General features: G+C 34.3%; 1 protein-coding gene across 3 annotated transcripts; it reads left to right on the top strand.

Annotated features, from left to right (window-relative positions):
• The first annotated feature begins 247 nt into the window (after window positions 1–247).
• LOC149425209 (uncharacterized) lies at window positions 248–2582 on the top strand. Of its 3 annotated transcripts, XM_089651014.1 has the most exons (3): window positions 248–469; window positions 912–1523; window positions 2382–2582. In XM_089651014.1, the coding sequence occupies exons 1-3, from the start codon at window positions 391–393 to the stop codon at window positions 2387–2389; spliced, it is 699 nt and encodes a 232-aa protein (XP_089507140.1). In that variant the 5' UTR covers window positions 248–390; the 3' UTR covers window positions 2390–2582. The 3 variants fall into 3 exon arrangements, with proteins under 3 accessions (XP_089507140.1, XP_089507139.1, XP_089507138.1); XM_089651013.1 differs by lacking the exon at window positions 2382–2582 and having other exon boundaries at window positions 915–1826; XM_089651012.1 differs by lacking the exon at window positions 2382–2582 and having other exon boundaries at window positions 912–1826.
• The last annotated feature ends 11518 nt before the right edge of the window (window positions 2583–14100 follow it).

The raw sequence follows: 14100 nt of genomic DNA, 5'->3' as shown, positions 1-14100 counted from the left end.
AAGTAATGTGATAAGAGATTAACCGTGAGGGGAGAAGTGACTAAAGGGGCCGGACGCAAATTCCATGCTAATGAGCCCATGAATGGTCGAACACATAACTTATTAAACCAAATCACACTTGCGCACTCCGAAAAAATCCTCTCTACGGTCACTTTACATGAGGCAGGTAACACGCCGAGAATATGTGATGAACCCTCGGGAGACAGGAGGGGGGCAGCCCCTGTGTCCACTATATATACCCTCGGCGATCAGCAACATTATCTACAGTCGGTGGAAGTCACTCAAGTGTCTTAGCTCCAATTGAAGAGTCTTTTCAAAATAAGTTGTCGCGACAATTATACATTTTTCAGTTCGCAAAGTGTCAGTACAGTTCGAAAAAATCTAATCAACATGAAGTTCTTAGTCGTTTTGTTGTTCGTAGTGGCTTGTGCCCTGGCCCTCCCTAGGCCGCCACATCACCATCGCAGGGGTGAGTTGTCCCTATTCCTATCTACGGTGCATTACTGATCTCACTATACATCTGGATACTAGATGAAAGTATATACATCCATAAACGTTTTTGTCCCCAATTAATCCATCAACTGCCTTAATAAATCCATCAACTGCCTTAATAAATCCATCAACTGCATTAATATTTCCATCAACTGCCTTAATATTTGGAAGCATCATTAACAATACTCTCTCCGAGTCTTAGAGAAATTTGTTTATTAATATTGCTAGACCAAATTATCCAGCAGATGCAAACGCATGCCATCCCTGTTCACTATTCATCAGGTCTATTAGGCTGTAATAATGATTTTTTTAAATAAATTATTGTTTTATTAACTATATTGTTAATACCTTATGGTTAAATAGACCTAATGAATGTAATTAACATAACACTGTATATAATGTAGGCTGTGTTATGTTAGCAGCCCAACAACTGGCCGTCAACCGCCTGAGGAGAGCACCCGCCGCAGCCGCCGCCCGCCAGAGGACCATGCTCGTCAGCGGCTACTACCGCCCCAGACTGTACGCCCAGCGCCGTCAGGGATACGAGCCCGAGACCGCTATGTCCGCCTTCGCCACAGGAGAGAACGTCGCCGCCGGATCCTTCCTCGGCTCCAAGCTGGGACCGTGCGCCAACTGCGCCGAACAAGACCCCGAGCAGCTGGACGCCCCCCTCGAACAAGGCCAGTTCGATGACCTGCCCGCCCAGCAGCCCGAGCAGATCCCCCTCTCCGACGCCGCCGAGCCTGCTGACCCCAACGAGCCCACCAATGACTACGTAGGAGAAGCTGAACTCGCCCCCATCCAGCCCGCCAGGACACCCAAGCAGAAGCCCTCGAAGAAGGCCCAAAAGCAAGAGAGCGAAGAGAGCGACGCCGCTGACGAGGAGGAAGCCGTCCCCAGCAAGGGGAGACGCCCGTACAACTCCTTCTTCCCCATCGTGTTCTCCGGCTACCCAGGAGGCGCGGCCCGCTCCGGGGCTGCCGGTGGCGGTGCCGGTGGCGTGACTGCCATCGCCAACTCCTACAGCACAGGTAAGGGAGGAGTTGCCACCAGCCACGCCACCGCCTACGGCTCGGGAGCCGCCGCGCCGAAGAGCCGCAAGCGCGTCGTCCCCGCCGATGATGATGAAGAGTAACTCCCCAACCAACCCTGATACCCACTTACACCACCCTACCCACTCAATGCTATGCAAACTGCCGACTTTGCTGATATGACCTGAATGACACTTTAGGAATAAATATAGATGTATTTAATAACATAAATTATAAAAATATTGAAGAGATAGTACATATTATTATTATATCGATGAATAAAGAAAATGAGAATATTCTCTACACTGTTGTTTACATTTACTATTCACATAATAGTTTCGGCCAACCCTATACATTCCGAGATGAAAAGATTTTAAATAACACTCAACATTTTTTAGGCAATCAAATGAGATACTAGACTTTTTACAGACTGGCAACTGAAATTATAAACTTACAGAAACCCTTATTCATTAAACTTACAAAAACCCTCACCCTGGTTCATTAAACACTAGACTCTGCTGACTGATAACTGTTATTCATTAAACATACAGAAACCCCCACACACTGGTTCATTAAACTTATAGAAACCCTGATACCCTGGTTCATTAAACACTAGACTCTTTGCAGGCTGACAACTGAAATTATAAACTTACAGAAACCCCCACACACTGTTTCATTAAAAAGTACTTTAATAAGTTTTGCTTTTTACTCCTGACTAACTCAACTTTGAAACTAACTGACAAAAAATAATCATCTTCCACATACGTTCTAATTCATAAAAATCCATTGCTTATTATAATAGCACGTAATAATAATAATCGATAATATCAATAAATGTCGTTTAATATTTTTATTTAGGAGAATAAAGAGGGCAGAAGGGCTCCATGGCGTCCAGCCACCTACAAAATATGTACATCAAAATCTCCAGTCTCCTCCACCGAACTCCAAACATCACAATTCCTGAAGACTACTAATAATTACTGTATATTGAGAGTATTATACAGTTGTATGAAATACCTACTTGTACCGAGTCCGATGCAATAAATTTATTATATTTTATTCACTTGTTTTATTTATTTAACACATTAAAAGCAGTTTGCTTATCTATTTATAAAATTGTTAATGGTATTATAGACAGCCCTGATTTATTAAGTCGAATTACCTTCCATATACCTATAAGAACTAGTCGATCCAAAACTCTTTTTGATTGCAATAAAAATATCAGGACTGAGTCATTTCGATACTCGACTTGTACCTAGATTGCATGCAGTTGGCAATGTTTTCTCAGAAATTGTAGATGTGTTTAACTGCACGGAATATAGTTACAAGAAGGCTATAATAACATACTTCAGTAATTATAACAATTAAGTTTAGCACAATACCATTCTTCTGTATGGATTCTGTATAATTTTAAATGCAAATTTTAATATTGATTACTGTTTCACTGAATTGTTATGTTCATATTATCAAATGTTTGTAAAAGCTCTTATGGGCGTATAATAAATAAATAGTTTTGTGAACATTAGTAGAACTCGCCTCGAAAAAAGCATTATTTTCATTTTAATTTTCTCTTTATTCTTAATTTAATCGAAAGATTTATAAGTAGATGCTTAAATACTTACTTCATTATAAACCATACATTTCATGTAACATTTTTTTTGTTTGCATTTCGATTAAAAAATATCAGTGATAATAATTCTTTTTTCAAACTTTCTCATAATATTAAACAAATTGAGCATAAGAAAGTCCCAATAAACACGATGATGTCACATTTGTACAAATAATCATTACTGAACCATATTGGACCATCGAAATGGAACCCACAAACAAATTTACAGACAAATAAAATATAAAACGGTCGAGTTAAAACAGGATTTCGCTACGCTCAGTCAAATATAATATGCCATGCATATAATTATACATATAATCTTTAAGCAAACTATTTATTTCACATAAATATCTATCCCCACACGGAAAAAATTACTGTTTTCTTAAAAATTTCTTAAAATTATTCGCAATCCGGTTAAAAACGGGATTGCAGGCCGTTTCCTGATAAACTCTTTTCTTTTCGGGAATGAATGAATGCAAATCTTGGAAGCGTAAAATAACCTGCTTTCCTGACATCCGATTGAGTTGAAACTCAGCATATAGGCTCGTTGTCGATGACAATGCATTCTATCAACTTTTGGTAGCAACCACGTACACACACACTGACATATACATAAACGCATTTCTCTGACTTTGAATGACACTTCAGCAGTTAATATGCGAAATAAATGTCGGTCCTACCCGATCGGCATGTGACGAGATTGTTAGTTTGGTTGACTCCAGTCCCTCAGAAGGAAGTTACTCCTAGCTACGACTCCTAAGCCGTCATGACTATTTTGATCACAAGCTGAATATTTACTACTCAAATTATCATATTCCGGTCAATTGTAAGTAAATATTAATAAATTCAACTTGCTACTGTAATAGGACTGAGACCGAGAAGTCAAGCAGCTCCAGAAATGGGTAAACGCGTCATCAGTCGAACTGTTGCCCAAATATAATAATTAAATTATAAGAGGAATGTTATTATATCTCTGTCAATACCATGGTATTCTCTCCATTGATGTATTGTATCTCTATGATTTTCTCCAGAGTATCGATTCTCAAACGTGACGTAAATTTCAAAATGTCAGAGGCTTTAGTGATTAAATTATGTTAGAAGTTCTATTAACAGTAGACCTCTAATAAATCAAAATCGAAATATCCTTTAAAATCATAAGATTTGTAATTAGGTACTTAAATACCTACCCTATCTACCTACAAATCTTATGATTTTAAAATTTTAAACTATTGAATATTTTACGTAACATTTTTTCCAAAAAAACGTCACTATCTCAACGACATTTTTTTTTTCAAAATCTTCAGGCAGGTAGGGACCGTATTGAAATAATATTGAAAAAATACGAATAAGTAAGCAAATATAATTTTACTTAACCATTAAGACTGCAGCCATCTTGAAACGGAAACGGAACGCACAAATGACGAAAAAATTTGCGGTTTTCAACTTCATTACTAATATAAATTTACCATTTTACAGTACTTTGACAGTCTCAATTTGATTTGATGTCCAATTATGAAAACCATACAATGTGTCATGTCAAAATGTTTACCTTTCCAATGACTCCAATGAATTGAAAACTATTGCCACAATTGCCGGCTTATATTTGACCAATGATGTTTTAATATTTATATAATAGAGCTACCTCACTGGTTCATTGCAAGAAGTGTGATTTATATAATAGAGCTACCTCACTGGTTCATTGCAAGAAGTGTGATTTATATAATAGAGCTACCTCACTGGTTCATTGCAAGAAGTGTGATTTATATAATAGAGCTACCTCACTGGTTCATTGCAAGAAGTGTGATTTATATAATAGAGCTACCTCACTGGTTCATTGCAAGAAGTGTGATTTATATAATAGAGCTACCTCACTGGTTCATTGCAAGAAGTGTGATTTATATAATAGAGCTACCTCACTGGTTCATTGCAAGAAGTGTGATTTATATAATAGAGCTACCTCACTGGTTCATTGCAAGAAGTGTGATTTATATAATAGAGCTACCTCACTGGTTCATTGCAAGAAGTGTGATTTATAATCTACCAGCTGACATGTACCCGGCGTTTCTCGACTTGTATCTTCTTTCTTATAATATAATATGCACTTATTATTAATATATAAATCTTCTGGAAGAAATTTTCTAAATGCTTGTGAAAACCCTATCAAAATCCGTTGCGTACTTTAGAAGAACTAAGCGCAGAAACAGACAGACACGGATAGCGACTTTATTTTAGTCAAATAGAGAGATAGAGACGATAACAATTTGAAAGAAAGATTATGTCGCCAGTTTACACAGGACCTTTCAACTCCTATGAAACAGGCCAAAAATTGGTAAATACTCCGAGAATCTCTTTGGTGTCTTTGGCCGTGTTTGGTGACCAGATCTGAATTGCCAGAGAATAATATCCTAACCTTCTTCTTCCCCGTCTCCTTCCTTTCCCTACTCCATTCAGCCTCGCAACATACTCCAATGGGGTATATAAGCATTTCTCTGAATTCGGACGACATTACAGTCGTTAATATACGATATAAATATCGGTCCAACCCGATCCTTCAATGAATACCGTTATAAATTTATGGAAGATTTAAAATTTAATTTTCTGATTATGATTATGATTATGGTTCAATATTATTGAAAACATAATTTTTTATTGAGTAAAAAAACAGCGGGGAGGCCAAAGTCCCACTGCAAATTAAGAAATTAAGTTCAAGAAATAAATTTTATTTTTTTAAATGTGTGATCAATTTCACCAGATCTTTCTGGTGACATGATTTAGCTTACTTTGGGAACACGGACACAATACGCTTCTTTCGGTTTATCTCTTCAGTGGTCCACTAGTTCACGGTTGACAGACTGGGAAAACCATATTATTCCTAGAGCGGGATACCTCCCGGGCCCAACTTTCAAATTGTGTCTTTGTCTTTCGTCTAGTATAGTCGTATGGTAATGTACATACTCGTATATTATGTATGCCTACTTAGTCGCGTAGCTATATGAGGTGTAGATAATATTATTCTAGATGCCTGCCGATAAGCTGCTGCTAATGCTAAAAAAAATAGTTAGAGAAAGTTTCTGTGTCACCGTCAATCAATCTGAAGTAAAAAAATATCGGAACGTTAATTTATTATGTATTAAAATTCTAATGTATTCGTACCCATATAAATTATCTTCTTAAAAATGATACTAGCGAAAACTAGGGTTTGCAAATCCCGCACCTCTTAAAATCCTGCGGGATTGTAAAGAATATTATTTATTGTATTGAATTGAAATATTGCACACATTACCGGTTATTACCGACATTACTGATACCAGTAAAGTATAAAAAAATAAATTCCACAGGTAACATATTAATTCATTTAAGAGGAATTTTCGTATCAATCATATTTGGTACTAGTAATATTATATAGCAAGATATTGAAAATATAACATAAAAAGTATTTTGTGAAGATTTTGATTTAAAAAAAGATGGAAAAACTGTCACTGAGATAAATCATATTTGTTACCAGTAATATTATAAAATGGCATTGAAAACGAAACATAATAAGTATTTTAAGAGAGCTTTGATTAAAATATTATGGTAAAGACTTCTCAGGTTCTGACTTCTGGGCTTTCTGGCCCGAACGCACGTGCAAATCAAAACGGTATTTTGTAAGTAAATTTACTTATTTTAAACCGATCAAGCAAATAATATTACAAAAATTTTACCAACAATTTGTTTCCTATTATATTCTAACCTGACAAGTTTATTGAAAAAAAAATCAAATTTTAATGTTTACCCGTGTTAATAAATACATTGAAATCAATGTACTTATTCTAATACAAATTACATTACACACGCACATGGCAAAATTAATTAAATCACAACCCCAAAATTAATCACGATATTGCTTTTGGTCGTGAATATCTCAAATCATATTACACGCATTATTTACTTTGTGGGATTTGTTTAGAAATAGTACCTAATGTTTGATTTAATTTATTATTTTTTTAATGATGTGATAAAATTGAATATTATTCAATCAAATAAAATAAAATTGATTATTTTTTTTATTTTGGTTATATTTCATTATCAGAATCTGACGAAATATATATGTCAAATATTTTTTATCCATTAGTCTGTATAACTTATTTTGCGTTCTATATTTTTTTTATGTTTACAACATTGAGTAAATTAGATCTACTTTAAGTACCTATTTAGTTTTTTATTCTTTCTCGTTTATTTCAACATTTCTTGTATTTATATATTTTCTTAGACCTCGACATATGAAATATGCATGCAAATACGAATGTTATTTTATAACTTAGATATAAGTTTATTCTAGCTTTTCAAAACGCCCTTCTTATTATATTTTATGATCATTGCATTATTTTTTAGTTTATTAATTTCTACGGCGCAATTCTGTAAGAACTTAGAGCAGAATAGCGTTTTCAAGTAGTGTAGGTTTATGGAGGTACTTTAGTAGAAAAGAACTAAAAAATGCTTCGTTTTTTCGTGTCTATCTGACTATTCTGCAAACATAGGTTATACATGGAATCCCATGAAACGGTAGAAGGTATGGTATTACAAAAGGGTTTAGTTCACAGACCAACAAGATCATACAAAAAAATGGAAGTTCGTTAGTTTCTCTTTTGGTCTTGTTCTACTAGAATTTCAATGGAAGATGCTCCGAGGAACTATCGTCATTGATTAGTTCTCCACCAGTGCATAGTTAACGTGCGCCCAGCATTTGTACACGGTTGACATTATTTGTCACAGAGAACGGGTCGTTTAAACGAACTTGAATTCATCGGCTCGGCCTCTGCGTTTCCTCCCTCCTACAACATGGTTCTCTTCAAACCCCTTGTTCACTCCTTCCTCTCCTCAAAAACACCCTCCACACAGCATCCCGATAGATTACAGGACCTGAGTGACATTACACAGAGAAAAGTTACTGATATAAAATATTTATAATTTATTAAAAATCTGTTCAAATTATTCGTATTCCTGTAAAAAACGGGACTGCAGACCTTTAACGAATGAATTGACAGATTTCCTAAAAAAACTGTCGAAAAAATTTCCTAAAAAACTCGCATGTGTTATTGGGATGTAGGAACACGTGATCATAAAAATTCTTATATTTTCGCTTTTCGTCTTTATATTTATTAGAATAAGCGCAGCTGCGTGAACACGTTTTCAGATATATTCTGAATGTACTGAGAGCTTCTTAGTAGATGGCGTGCTAAGTGGAACAAATTTTTTTTAAACTCTTGGTAAACTATCGTAAGGTTTACCAACCACCCTGAGACTAAAATTAGGCATATGTTTTGATGTGTAACTTTATACATTTATACGACGCAATATCATTTCTAAGAACTAGTAGCGAGCGGTAGGCGTAATCGATAAATCAATTTATAAAATATAGTTTTTTTTACTTGCCTCCACGGGGAAGAGAGACAACATTATATCAAAGAGGGTCAACGATATGTTTTGGCAAAATGTTGTGCGATAAACTCTAAACAGTTTCATGTTTCGGTTATACCCATAATTAATTCCTATATGCATCACAGCTTTTCTTAGTTTCGTGTGGATAAAAAGTGTATCAAAATACTATTACATTACCTGGGAACTGAAAGGGACTGAACAATTCTCAAAAAAATATCTGCTTTTTTCCTCCTATTTTCGCCATCAAACAATAAGAATCTTCCGTTAGTTTTTTTCAGGATCATTAAAATCATTATTAATAATTATTTTTGTGCGATAATTGGCTTTTGTAGCCTTGTGATGGGTTTTTTGCTGTACATTAGTAGTACGTCGACTCAAAAATGTTTTGGCTGAATCATCCCAGCTATCATATGGTAAGTACCCACGCGCGTTCATGCTCGATGGTTTTATGTTCATTCGTACATGCCTCAACGTGTATCCCGTCTCGCTCGATGTTTTTTTTTTATTCGATGCGAAAAAGGTTCTTGGAGTGGAATTCTTGTTTGATGTTCGACAGAAATTTGAGCATCTTGGTGGTATATCTATGGCGTGGACACATCGACGAGCATAGTTCCAAGACATGCTCGATCGAGCCAAACTGTCGAGCATAAATGTTCGTGTTTGGTGTGTACATAGCTTTACACTTGTATAAGGATGCTACGCAGTCCACGCTGAGAGCTCCACCAGAAGTTATGACTGCCCATTGCCCAGTGCCCAGTGTCCAGCTGTGACGTCAGTTCGCTCGATAGACCAGCCATTACCCACCTTCCTCATCCCCATCACCTTCCCCTCCCCACTATCTTCAGCCTCACTACATACCCCAATTGGGAACGCCATATCGGGAGCGTAGGATCACAGGGGCCTATCTAAAATAACATAGATTTGAGATAAACGCAAATAAAGATTGGAATGATCATATGCCCAGCTGTATTTCTAAAACGGCTGTATGTACGAGGTAGAGCTTCGTGTCACTAATAAAAACTCGAAACACCATTTTTTGTAGTTAGGCCCCTGTAATCCTAAGCCCCCGATATTATCTCTGGCAATAGATGGTAGGGATAAGTTGGAACAATAAAAAATAATTGTGTTTACTTTGAAAAATTTTTGTCACCATGTACAGTGTCGGGCTGTGGGAAATCAGGAAAGAAAGGAGATCATGTAGAGGAAGGTTGGGAAGAACCTAGTTATCCAGATACTGTCACTAAATATTAAAAAAGTCAATTCTCAAATGTGTCGATTATATAAGAAGGCTCAGACACCTATTTATAAATCGACTGCATAAATTGGGTTATTGATTTCATTATATAACTCAATGAATAGATATGGGAGTATTATTCAATATAAGAGATTCCGTATCAGTGATAAAACTAACTCCAAATAAATACTCCAATAAAATATAAGGGTGTACCACTCCATAGTGATTATTTTTGTAGTTTTATTTCATTTTATTCATACATATTTCTTTTATAATTTGCATATTTAATTTCCGAATCTTATTTTTATGGTGTGTGTTTTTCTGTGTTATTTCACATCATGTGTTTAACTCTGTAACTTATTTAAAAAATATAACCATGGTGTACCAGTGTTACTAAAATAAATAGTTTTCAAACACAACTTTATTACATGTATTTCTTGTAAAAGCCCACTAGGGCGTTATAATTATTAAGAAAAAAATTAAAACGCTGTGCTAAAGTAGACATTTTTCTCTCCTCTCGATTCGATGTCTTTAGGATGCCTTTGCCAATGAACTCGACGGTCCCGAAAAACAATGTCGGATGTGCAAATTTGTAGTTTTGCAGTAGAACTGTTTAAAGTTTAGTTTATGCATTTTTACTGTTTTTTGATAATATATTTCTGAAATTAAATAAATTTTATAAAGTTAATCCAAGATATCGAACAACACTATATTTCTTAATCACAAAAATAGTAAAAATGCAGAAACGAAACATTAAACACCTCTATTGCAAAAGTACAAATTTGCACATCCGACATTGTTCTTCGAGACCGTCGAACTGATTCCGATGTTCTACTTACCAATAAATATTAGCCTCTGAAAGAATCAAGCTACCTAATAAAGTGAAAATCGCCTTAAAAACAGCAAAAAAATAGCACCACGAGGCCTCAAAGATAAGCGTGCATCGTTCAAATGCCCCCTTTGTCTTGGCCACTTCTCTTGAAGACGCTGGCGCCCCTGGCTAAGAAATTAATATACATATTACATAGAACATCATAACATGTAGTAGACAGAGTCTCATTCTCTCATGTGCAGTATGCGCGGCGCACACAGGCGGCCGATCTTAAGGGCGGCAACCGGCCGTATCAATAAAAAGCAAAATGGTAGTGTCGAAAACTAATAGAAAATTTTTAATTTTGAAAACATCATTGAAAGCTTGAATTTAAATATTTTTTACTAGAGAAAACTAAAATAATTTATGATTATAATACGATTCGTATCGACAATACAAGTATATATTATTTAATATCAAAAAAAATTACATTGGATGATACATTTTGATTGTTATTTCAACCGCCATTCTATGGATGCCCCTGTGTTATGGCGGGTGAAATTTAGAGATTGAAGATTTTCATAATATAAATAACAGTTAACAAAAACAAGTTTTTAATTCACATCTTTTCCAACCAATATGTTGTAATTAAAATAATCAATAAGTATTTTTTAACGGTGCATGTATTAATTAACATTTCGAGTTCCTTTCAAACGCTTTTTAATGTGAATTTCGCACGTGTGTTCCCTAATTGGAGTATATTATGAGAATCAAAAGCGTGGAGATAAAAATTAAGCAAACTATTATTGATCGTCTTCAAAGAGCTGTAAATTTTAAAAAAAAGTAATATGTGTTTATCAACAAGCGTTCCTTCATTCGACCCTTCATCGAGTATAATGCCTTCTACAAATACAACAAAAAACTCTCTTCCAATACAATTACACCATCAGAACTATAACCCACCAACACTACAATGTATCTAAACTACATATTACGTCAGCTCAAAGACAATTCATCTACCTAGTTCCTAAAATCTTCAACCTTCTTCCTGATAACTTAAGAGGAAGGTACAAGCCAAAAATGTGTATATTCTTGGCATACCTTATATTGTAGGTAATATGCATTAAAATCGCTTGACAAACGGAGTCTAGAATCGTTCGATTTCAAGCCCAAAACTGTTTTTTTTATTTATTTACAAGTGAAACTGTCACAGATAACTTGAGCTACAATACTGTATTTTTTAAAAGTTTTTTTCCTTTACGCGTTCATACATTTATATTGTAAAAACATTTTTTTTAGTAGTTTACATTTATATTTATAATTGAGTAATTATTATTTTTATTTGTGTTCTACTCAAGCGAAACGATTGGAAAACCTTCAATTTATCTAAAACATATTTTTTGGTATTCATAATGTACACCAATTCGTTATAAAGATTATCAAAATAGTGATTTAGCATTAAGCTTCGCCTTAAAAACCGAAACCCAAATCCATACCTTCGAAAATCAACTGACGCTATGGATCTTTACATCTGCAATACATCTCAATCATAATATCCACACATTATTAATATAACCACTTAAACAGCCTTTAGACTTGTCTAACATTTATAAAAATAATTATAAAAATAATTATTATGTATTATCAAAGAAATGTGCATGAAAAAAATAACTTAAAAATATGGGGCCGAGGAATGTTAGAAAGGATTTGATACAAATTTATAAAATGTTAGTGGGGCATTTTTGGCTCTCGCAGCGGACCTGTTAATAGATAGAGATCCCTAGAAACCCAATACACATACCCGTGTAGTAGGTACTCGGTCTGTTGTCTGTATGTACAGTGTACAGCCACTTCGCTGACCTCACGATGTGTTTATTATTGTTCGGTGATTTTTTTCCCCTACCGACGCAGAGCTGCGGCGACCATTACCATACATATACATAATATGTACCAGCCACAATCTAACTACAATTCCGAGTATCTTCTTTTAACCACTTCATAGAGACCACTTTTTACGAGAAAATATTTCCCAAAAATAATTATTTTAATGACGTAATATTCTCCAATTAAAATGCACATACGTATGTGGTTTTTGCTGCAAATTTATTAAGTAATCCGTAAATACAAAATTTAAATTAAATTTAACTGTAATTTTGTAAAAGAAACAAATATCATAAGATCGGAGATGTTCACGGCCAAAAGTATTATTTCGATTATTTTTTTTGTTTTACTGTGCCGCGTTACGCTTCTTTCTTTTTTGGTCAACGTTTCAAACAGAATTACAGTATCAATCATCAAGGCAGCTGTGATCTCGTGAAAAAATCATCACAAAACATATACAGAACAAGAAAATATAACAACTGAAGTAGCACGAAATGTCGAACGTTGAACTCTGATGACATGAAATTTAGTACACAATTTTCTATTTGCTGGCATCTATCATATGGTCTATTTAGGTTTCATGAGTTGTGGATTTTTTAAATATTCATCTAACGGCAAAGAATTAAGACATGGCTTCATATTTTTTGTTCTATTTTGTTTAATTATTCGATAAGAAAAGAAATTTATTAGAAATAATTGTTAGTAAAGTACAAGCATTTCAATAGACATATAATTTAAACACCTCATTTAATTGCTTTGTCAAAGGTAGTCGGTCATGCGTTCATCAGATATGGCTATATATAAGAGGAATATAAACAGGATAATATAAGAGGTATGTGTAAGATATATATATATATAAGAGGAAATATTTTGTATTCTCAAATGTAAACGTATAGTTTTATTTTTACCGTAATCAAAGCTTCTTCCAAATATTCAATAATAATAATAATACACATAATATTGTGGATTGTAAAACGAAATCGATTTTTAAGTAATTTTTTCGAAATGTGTGTGAAAAATATAATTTAAAAAAATTTAATTAAATAACTTTGTTTTTAATGTCAATTTATTGTATATATGTTTTCAATGTGTAAAACTAACCAGTTTCGGTTTACCCTGAACCTTTATCAGGATTATATAAAAATATAACGCTCTAGATATAGGATAGATTGTTTGCCTGAAATTATGTACTGACTAATGTAACACAGTAAATACTAATTATATCAAAAATCTAAGTCAGTTGTATGTTTTCCCGATAAATTATAATATCATAACAATATATGATTCAGACAATTTTAATTTATTGCGACCAGAATTTTTTTTCACATGTGGTAAATAAAAATGATATGAAAAGTCTCCAGTCCAATATGGAATTATAGGATCGGCATCTGCGATATCTAAGTAAATTCATAATCTGAAAATAATTGAAAAGTGAATGATAAAAACCACACTTATAGTACCCATAAGAACGCCTACTAATAAAAATTTTACTCCGTATATCCATCACACAGGATGGAATCTAAATTACATAAAAAATATTCCAAGTTATAAAACCGCATTCGGACAAAAAACTATATATCTTTGGTAACAAAACTCCACAACATCCTTCCTACAGATATAA

Source organism: Hesperophylax consimilis, chromosome 3 (assembly GCF_061612785.1).
Source record: "Hesperophylax consimilis isolate HC1 chromosome 3, BYU_Hcon_1.0, whole genome shotgun sequence".
NCBI lineage: Eukaryota > Metazoa > Arthropoda > Insecta > Trichoptera > Limnephilidae > Hesperophylax > Hesperophylax consimilis.
This window is presented reverse-complemented; position numbering and strand designations above follow the sequence as displayed.